This window comes from Nanorana parkeri, unplaced genomic scaffold, assembly GCF_000935625.1.
Source record: "Nanorana parkeri isolate BGI_ZX_2015 unplaced genomic scaffold, ASM93562v1 scaffold844, whole genome shotgun sequence".
Taxonomy (NCBI): Eukaryota; Metazoa; Chordata; class Amphibia; order Anura; family Dicroglossidae; genus Nanorana; species Nanorana parkeri.
The window spans coordinates 339,475-349,727 of NW_017307112.1; the positions used below are offsets into that span (position 1 = coordinate 339,475).

Genomic DNA, 10,253 nt, shown 5'->3' on the forward strand with positions numbered 1-10,253 from the left:
TATATATATATACAGTTGTGCTTAAAAGTTTGCAAAATGCCTCTAGGTAATGCAAAGTCTTTGGTCATCTTGCATGAACCACAAGTTTGAGATCTCCCCAGAATGGCTCGATCATATTAAGGTCAGGAGACTGATGGCCACTCCAGAACCTTAACCTTTCTTCTGCTATAACCACTGGAGGGTCAACTTGGCCTTGTGCTTAGGGTCATTGTAGTGCTGGAAAGTCCTAGAGCATCCCATGCGCAGCTTTAGTGCAGAAGAATGCAAATTGTCTGCCAGTATTTTCTGATAACATGCTGCATTCATCCTGCCATCACTTTTCACAAGATTCCCAGTGCCTTTGGAGCTAAAACACCCCCAAAATATCAGACCCTGATTCACAGTGGGGATGGTATTCTTGTCACTATAGGCCTTGTTGACCCCTCTCCAAACAAATTGCTTATGGTTGTGACCATAGAGTTCTATTTTGAAACTAATCCCTCCAAATTACAGTGTGCCAGAAGCCCCCCCATGTAATAGCAGATGGTGGTGACAGGTCCTATTTAAGGTGATGCTGGGGGTCCAAAAGACCCTCAGTGTCACCTTTACACTAGAAATGAGCTATTGAAGTGCAGATCGCACTTCAATAGCTTAGACCTGGGCTGCAGGAGCCCAGAACTGACAGCCCAGGGACCGGAAGTGATGCAATCTGCATCGCTCCCGGTCCCATAGAACGGGGAGGGGATCGATGAACGGAAGTTCGTCGACCTCCTCCCCAGCTCCCCGCGGACACCAAGATCGCCGGTCCCGGGCCCGTAGGAGGGGCAACGGAGCCCGGGAAGCACGGTGGGGGTGTCCGGGGGGGGGGGCGGCCCCTTCTTCGGGACGCAGAAGCGATCTGGCGACAGGTAAGTCGCCAGGATCGCTTCTGTTGTAAAGCCGACAGTCGGCTCTACAAGTTTAAACAGACTCCCGGCGGCAAAAGTCGCCGGGAGTCTGTTTAAACAGCCCCGATGCTGGCGACGTACACTGTACGTCGTCAGTCACGAAGGGGTTAAGTTTTGTGTGGAATGTGTCAGATTTGGCTTTTTCTTTCTCCACTTTTTTGTGTCATACCAATACAAATAAAAGAAATAAACATGAGGATGCCTAAACATTTGTAATTGCAACAATTTTCTATGCGAAGTGGTGCATTATCTGACAGGAATGCAGGGGTGCCAATGACTGCATATACTGTATATGTAGATGATGCTATGTTAATCATTTGACTGCTTGCCACATATCCTGAACATTATAGTTGTCCCTCTTTCAACTGCCCAATGATGTAAACTATACACTATTGCAATCAAAGGGGTTAAACCAGTTCCCTTGTGGACAACAGTAATAAAGATACAATAAGTAAAGGTAAAAAAAAAAGGAAATTTAATACTTTTTACTGAACCAACGTACGTGTACATCATTATCATTACAAGCTTTACAAATATATATAAGACTCCTTTTGAAGTACCCATATTAGGCATCTTTAGGTACATTCAACATTTTAAATAATGTTAAGGGAATTCTTACTACAAATCTTGTCAGATAACATAATAAAATTGCTGTGTCACTAAACTCTACTAAACATTTTATGTTTCAACACAGCAAAGCATATTCAGTTATCATTTTAGGAAAAAGTACTACTGTTTGGATTGCAAAACATACTTTTTATGATTTCAAAAAGAGAAAATGAGAAAAAAGAAATTACTCTTTTCCTCTCCATTGCATTGATAACAGAGGTTGTGTTCTATGATTGGTGGAAAGTAGACATGTGCGATTCGTTTAGTTCCGAAACAAAATTCGGACTAATTTTCAGAAATTCTGACATTTGGATGTATCCGAATTACAGATATAACTAATGCAAACGAATCCGAATTTCCGTTTCTGCAATTTATTAGTGGTAGTTCGTTCGAACGTTCGTTTTTGTTTCTTATTCATTTTGTTCATTCATTTGTTGCAGCAAAGTGACATTAGAGAAGGATAAAAACATTTTTTCCCCCTCAAATGTCACTTTGCTGCAACAAATGAACGAAACGAAAACGAAACAAAGGTTTGAACAAACTACTGCTAATGAATTTCGTCCGATTCCGAATTCCGAATCCGAATTGACTTTCACACCCGAATCCTGAAAAACGAAATAACACAAAATCTGAATCAAAACGCCCTCTGCTGCTGTCAATCAGTAGTGGTGGACCTGATGGAGAACTGCAAATTGAAATAGCCAATAGGAATCTAGCAATGCATTCCTATGGCCAAAAATTATTATTTTTTATTATTAATTATTTATTTTTTTTAGGCATATGCGTTCGGCTCAACTGAGCCACTCGGCCAAGTTCGGGAGCTGTACGGGCTATAATGAATAGCCCGTACATCAACCCTTCGGTTCTACTGAACCGAAGGGGTCCTGGGGCCGAAGCTAGCTGAAGGATCGGCCGAAGCTATGGCTAGATCCTTTGGCTGCTTCGTGAATAGACCCCATAGTGCTAGCTGTTTATTTTAAGAAGTGTTTTAGAATCTATGAGGTAGAGTAACATACTCATCATCTGTGTAGATTGTAAACATGAAAGTAAAAAGAATAACAAACAATGTATTAGTCTTCAACTGAACTGACAAGTTTCTAATGAGACGTGTAATGCTGTAAGACAGAATGGCAAGCTTAATTCAAAGTTAGGACTTGAAAGTGTTGCCAGAAAAATCATTTTAAGAGTGTGCCATGCAGTAAATTAAATTGTTTTTGACAGTGTCACTACAAGACTGTGACTTCTGCTGTTACTTTTCCATTTTATTATGGAGCAGTCTGCTAAAAGAAATTGACTGATTTGGGCTGGCAGACTTAGCATTTGAATCTTTGTTCCTTCAGATGCTGCAATATCTCTCATAGATTTTCTGCATGAATTGAGAGTTGCCTTTCCTTTTCTATGTCGCTGTTTTTTTCTTCTGCTCCAAAATTTGTTGCATTATAACTATTGTTGAATTCTGTTATGTGACAGCTTCAGTTTTAACAGATGAAAGTTTACCCAGTTATAAAAGTTGGCACACAATTAAATCTCTAGTTTCTCAAGTTTCAGACACAAGCAGAGGTTGTCAGTATGACAGTCTGTCAGGGGTGTGAGTGCCATGTCACAAGTTTTACAACTCAGGTACATCGTTAACCGTTTGTAAAAAATAAAATAAAAATGCATGCATCCTATTTCCAAAGGTTTCAGGTTGATATTAAATATGCGAAGAAAGAAAAGGCTGAGTAACATACAGCAAGTTTTTTAAAAAATTACTAGTTATTTTCATATGGTTTTCTCTTTGTAGTGTAGCAAAACAAAAGCATAGACTGTCCATGCACTTGTGCTTATGATTTTTCCAGGGACCCATTTCCAGGGACCCTCTTTTACTGATTTGTAACACTAGTCTATAACTCCAATGGAGAGGTTTGATCAAATGCATTTGAGTGAACCCTTGCCCACCCAACTCCCGTTCCATGAGGTTATATGTCATATAGCTTAATACCCAGTCTCATGCGTGTACAAACATGCAGCTAAATGTTGTAAGTCAAGATGTACAAACTTTTGTGTTTGAGTAGCTGTAATAATAGCTTGGTGACCAGCTGAAATGCCATCAGTCTTGTGACGATTGAAACCTGAGGTTACTAGCTTCCCACCCGTCAACAGTTCTTTTGGATCAGAGCTTTAAATTGGATCTTTGCCCACATTCATTAAAAAAAATCACATCAGCATGCAGCTTTGTATGCTGTTATGAAATCAGATTATATTAATTAGTTAAACAAACATATTTTTAATTTACTTACAATTACAGTTTTCCACTTCCTGGTCTTCTTTGGCACAAATGATGTAATGTGCCCAAGTGTTGCATCCTGGGAAGGTTACACCAGCAGAGCATTGCTGGGAAATCTGGTCTGTAATCTCACGAGATCTCAGGGATTTTTCTCCCCTGAGATGACGTACATTGTCCTAGTCACATGTGCCAGAGTTCCAGGAAGTAGACGAAGATATAGCATGGCCAATGGGAGAGGAATGGGTATGAAAACAAAAATAAGATATGCAAAGAATAAAAAGCCTTAGATTATCTAGAAATATGTGTTTGTAGATTGTCCTTACTAAACATTTCTAAAGGTGTATTTGTTGTCATTTCAAAGATAAGGGTAAAGTTCCTCTTTAATAGGTGACTTTTGTATTCATATCACATTAGGATTACATTAGGACTGCTGCTTACAAACGCAGCCACTGTCACATGGTCATAATTTGAACGGGTACAGCAGCCGCATCTAAATGGGATATGTGGGATTCCTGCAATTGGAATCCCTAGGTTCCTGCTGCAGGCATCCCAAATAGCCCAGTGTAAATTAGGCCTTAAAACTAGCATTTACAAGCTACAATTAAAAAAATGCCCACATGTGCAAAGCCTAAAGGTCTAAAATGTTTATGTCCAAACTATAGAAAATAGCATTAATATGTAACAGTACAGTAACCTCATATAATAAAGAAAACTCATATAATATAGTACAATGAATGTATGTATAGTTTATATTAAAGTTTTAGTTACTAAGATCATTTAGACATAATGGTTTGCATGAATCACATGTTTTATTAAAGATTAGTTATTTCACATTATTTGTGCAAAATGAAAAGGGTGAAGAGCCAGGAAATTTATGCAGACAGGGAAACAGTAACTTTGAAGTTATGGGAGCATAAAAAGCAAGGAAGTGTGACAAATGCAAAGTCTTGTAAAACGTCATGTTTTACTTTACAATGTAACTGGCAAGGATGCAGGTCTTCACTGTTTACTGCTTTGATGCATCCTGCTGTGTTTCTGTTTAGTTTTACCTACTCTATGCAGATTTTCTTAATAACAGAGGCTGAAACATTTACTCTAAAATTGATTATACCAATTTATGGCATTATGTGTTCCAGGTTAATGTACTTGAAATGACAAATAAAGAGCTGACCTTTGCACGGGATTAGTCTATCCTTTTGCTAGTTAGGGGTAAATGAGGCATTTTGCTTGTTGTTTTTTTGAGATGATGTAACTTATTTTACAGATGCAAATAGCAAAATAAGGTATCATGGAATATGGTGCTAGAAAACTAGATAATGTCTGTTGTGTTATAGAGAAATTACAGTCAACATTGTATTTTAGTACACCATTTAAAGGAAATCTATAGTGCTTCATTTATGTTTTTTGTTGGGGACTAAAAATTTAAATATAGATAAACTGTTTTATTTCTGTTTGGTTAGGTAAGGAAATATTCTGTGTAAACATTTCATTTTAGCACTTGCAGCAGAAAGTCAAGTTCTATATTATACTGCCTGCAGGACATCTTCAGTGTCTTTTCAGAACATCCAAACAGCTGAATGACTAAGGCCTTGTTCACACCGAAAGCATGTGCGTTCCAGAGCGGTAGCTGCTGGAACGCACCGTGATCGCTGAGAAACTTCCCCTTGCATTTTGGGTCGGGAAGGGGCATGGCCGGTGCATTGTATTCAATGGCCCCGCTTCTATTACCCCCGCCCGCAGTGCGATCGGACGCCTGGCAAAACTTTGCCAGCATTCCGTTCCACTGCAAACGCAGAAAATAGGGCTTGCAAACGGAACGTTTTGCCACACGCTCGATCACACTGCGGGCGGGGGGGGGCGTGGAAGCGGTGCCATTGAACTAAATGCACCACCACGCCTCCTCCCGCCCCAAAACACTGGGGGGAAGTTTCTCATCAATCGCGGTGCATTCCAGCAGCTAACGCTCTGGAACGCACGCGCTTTATGTGTGAACAAGCCCCCAGAGGAGGGACACACACCGCTTTTTAATTGCTCGTTAACACACACATGGATTTTTTCTATTAGAAAAAAGTAATCAACAAACTTTTTAATTACTAACAGCATGATCTGCCAAGAAACTGTAACAATAGCACAATGTATTAATTGTTAAAGCAGAACTGGTGAACATGTTCTCAACTCTTTCAGTGAGGCTACCCACTCACTGTAAAGGATAGATGCTCGTTTTTGTCTAGGTTAAAAAATAACAAAGGTATACTCACTCGATCCGACTCTTAGACCAGTCCCTTCCACCTTGCTCTGTGTATAGCATGTGAGGATGACAAGGGACATACCATCACTGTAGTGGATGAGGAGACAGGAGGAGGGAGCGCTGGTTATTTTAGAACCTAGACAAAAATGAACACTTAACCTTTGCAGTGCGGGGGGAGCTGCATTGTAAGGGTTAAGAGTCATTATTTAATATGTTTAAAAAATAGAGAAAAAACAATAGAAAAATCAGTATCTAAACATAAAAAAATTAAACAAAGCCATTATTGTTTTTTTTCAGTTACAGAACATTGCTATGCTTAATGTTTTAGCTATGATATGTTTAATTACCTAAAATCCTTTTTATTAAATACCTACCAGTTAGCAACTGGCTGACATTTTTTCAAGGTGACAATGGAGCACCTGCATTTAAGAAAATGTAACCTGCTGCTCACACTCCCATGGCACCCTGTTTGCCAGGCAGCCTTCTGGGTATGTGAGAGTATGTGACATTCTCCCCTTTCTACACCCTATGCAGTGCATAGTGCACTTTGATGCCTAAGTAACCAATTGCCAGGCCCAATTACTGTTACATGGAAGTCAGGAAGGTCCTTAGTCCTGTGTACATTTTGACACAGACTGACATGGGGCTTACATAGAACTTTCTAGAGGACCTGTTAGTTTGCCATGGAGGCAGAGGTGACACATGAGCTATATGAGATTATGGAATTGTTTGTGAAACTACACCTATGCTTTAAAGAAAACTAGAATGAGAGAAATATGTAGGCTTACATTTTTGACCTCTCAATCCATAGTGTTAGTTTCCTGGCTGATCAAATGGCATGCAGGTACAAAGCTGTGACTTCATTCCAACTTCACTGGCTGCCTGCTTGGTTAGTGTCAGTGACTCAGAAAGTATTGAGCCCAGAGATAACCATTCAATTGCCAGTTTCAGAAGAAAGTCTTACAAAAGCAGCTTACATACTGTATACCTCAGTATATATGTCCTTTAAACCATGTTTGAGTTCACCAAATGGGCTCCAGGATTCTCACCACCCCCAGTGCCCTAGAGAGGGTGCTGGAAAGAAAGGGGGGGACTTACAGTATGCCCTGCCTACCTGCCACTGATAAGAGACAGATGGATGGTCCCCCTCCTCCTGGTTAACTGGTTTTATAGGTCCATTGGATCCCAAACCTATTCATGATGTACTTGGGTCAACAGTAATTTAAAAAAGAAACAATCTTGTGTGTTGCATTGTTTTATTTGAGTTAACTCACATGCACTTTTTTAACTTAAAAAAAAAACTTTTTTTAACATTTTTTTATAGACTAGGGGGATGAAATTGCTGTCAGTTTTTTTTTGGTCATCTGTGTTTCAATAGCGAGATTTTCCTTTCTGTTCTGAATGTTCTGTTCTGAATTCAAAATGTTGTAATTTACCCTCACTTTCAATCTCAGTGACATTGGTGATCATGGTAATTAGAGAGAGTGAAAAACTCCCTAACATGGACACACACATCAATAAATAAAAGTCACAATCGTTTCATTTCCTAACCAGTTTTCAGGTGGTGGGGGTCCTCTCCGCACACCTTGCAGCAGTCCTGGCCAAATAAGAACGATGGTGCTCGCAATGACTATCACGGATGGCACCGTGCAAAATACGAAGTAAAAGAAACAGGTCACCAGCACTCGTTTAGAATAAATATGTCCTTTTTTAATGGACAATTGTGTCACTACAATCAACAGAGCCGACGTTTCAGGGCCGCACAGGGTCCCTTCTTCAAGGCAGTAAAATTGTGATGGTCACAATTTTACTGCCTTGAAGAAGGGACCCTGTGCGGCCCCGAAACGTCGGCTCTGTTGATTGTAGTGACACAATTGTCCATTAAAAAAGGACATATTTATTCTAAACGAGTGCTGGTGACCTGTTTATTTTACTTCATTTCCTAACCACTCTATCCGTATCTAAAAAAAAGTTTTGCCTTAAATTTTACTTTAAAGCAAGATAACAACCACAACCCCAAGGTATATCCCCACAAGACCTAAGGCCAATATCCTGGTCACTTCATGAAAATATTAAATAGAAGAAAAAAAAAGGTTACTTTTTTACAATTAGGGCAATTAGAAACATGACCAAATGTGAAAGAAACAAGTATATGAGAATCCACTATTTTTAATTCTGATCAATGTTAATGCTAAGATTAACATACCTCCCTCTTAATAGGTCATCTGTCTTATCCCCAACCTGACTGTAACTCTCTCATAATATAGTTATTCTTTCACAATAGGCCTTTATCTTTGAATCCATTAGCTGTGGTCCTTTAAACCATGAACATTTTCTGCCTTTTAAAATGCAACATGTGAAAAAAAATATTACTGTGTAAATGAGTATGAAATATGATATTATGCTGTGCTCCATGATTACTATACATAGTGGTCTATTTATAAACAGGGTCTATTTAAAAAAATTGCAGAGTCGTTCACCTTACATAATATTGTGAATGTTCGTTCTGTGGCTATAGAGTCACAAGCAAATGTTCTTAGTATATTTCCATTTCAGGTCAAATGTAACATTCGGAAATACCACATTATGGCCACTAGATGGACCTGAGAAGCATAGGAAATACATTTTTTCTATGCTCCTCAGCTCCATCTAGAGGCTATAATTATGTCATTAAAAAACCTGAGAGAGGGTTTGAATACATTTTCAGTACACAAAGCAAATCCTGACAACTTTAGTCATTTTGTTTCTTCAGAAATCTTAACTTGGCATGGTGCCCATAATCAAAATTGAGGTCTTACAAGAGTTAATTGTAAAACAACAGCATTATATTTACCAAGTAATCAAGGTCTGACAGTGTGTTACCTGTTTAGACTTCTCTTACCTTATGTGTTATGTTTTTACAGGTAAAACATGGAAATTATGCATTTGTATGGGATGCTGCAGTGCTGGAGTATGTGACAATAAATGACCAGGACTGTTCCTTCTACACGGTAGCAAATATAATTGCAGACAGAGGCTACGGCATAGCATTGCAACATGGTAGCCCTTACAGAGACATTTTTTCACAGAGGTATGTCTTATATGAAATATGCTAACATTCATTCAACAAATGGGAATTAGGGATTTTATTTTATTTTTACTTATTGTTATGAAATATATTATTGATATGTTTTCACACGTCCCAGCTTTTACTTCCTATGTTACCTTTCCAGTAATGTTACATTCACTTAAATACGATAGTAGTAAGCATTAACGCTGTGCATTATCAAGCTTCAATCCAATTAAAAGTTTCTCATTGTTTTCTGGCAACATGTGAAAAACATTGTAGAGTGCCTTTGCTTATGTAAGTTTGTTCTTTACTGAAATACTTGCGAGAAAGGCTTAGAGCTTTCAGTAGCCTAGATTGCCACCTACATGTGGTGATGGCACATATATATTCTGATTAACCATGATAAAAAGGGGTTTGTCAACATCAAATCCTACTACTTTGATGCCTTCCACAGAATAGTACTATTTTTTGTCACTGTTCATCCGAAGAGAAAATTGTTGCTGTTCTGGTTAAACTGATGAGCCTCAAGGGACACTACCCCTGATCCTACAGTGGCCATATAAATGTACACAAGACCAGAAAGAATAGCCATTTTGTACTATTAAGTAAAATCCGAACTGCATGTTATTCCACATTGCACCTAATGAATTTAGCTTTAAATGTTCCATAGCGGACCTCCAGTGATGGGGGTTATGATTAAAGTACAAAGATTGGCATTTTGTTTTATTTTACTTTTAAAATGGCAACCAGAATGCAAAAAATGAAAAAAGGGCCTCAGTCATGAAGGGGTTAATCTGTAGAATGGGAGAATATAGTGTTTTATTTAAAGCTACATTTATATTTATTATCAATTTTTTAAGTATGACAATGAAGGGCCCTTTTGGGGAAGGCCCCTATTTTGTTGCCCCTATTTTGGCTATTCCTATTGGCTATTTCAATTTGCAATAGCCAATAGTAAACTAGCATTGCACCAGCCCTCTGCTGATGGACATGATGGAGAACTGCAGCAGAGGGTGGGTGCAATGCTAGTTTACCATTGGCTATTGCAAATTGAAATAGCCAATAGGAATCTAGCAATGCATTCCTATGGGCAAAAATGATTAAAATTTTTTTCTATTCTGACACGGCTCGTGTCAGAATAAAAAAAAAGAAAAA

General features: G+C 38.7%; 1 protein-coding gene across 1 annotated transcript in view; it reads left to right on the forward strand.

Moving 5' to 3' along the window:
* Nucleotides 1-10,253, forward strand: part of GRID2 (glutamate ionotropic receptor delta type subunit 2) — a 383,270-nt gene that overhangs the window by 300,682 nt on the left and 72,335 nt on the right. The window contains exon 14 of the mRNA XM_018565404.1: nt 8,953-9,119. Coding sequence (XP_018420906.1) covers nt 8,953-9,119 — 167 coding nt within the window. The remainder of the gene's footprint in view (nt 1-8,952; nt 9,120-10,253) is intronic.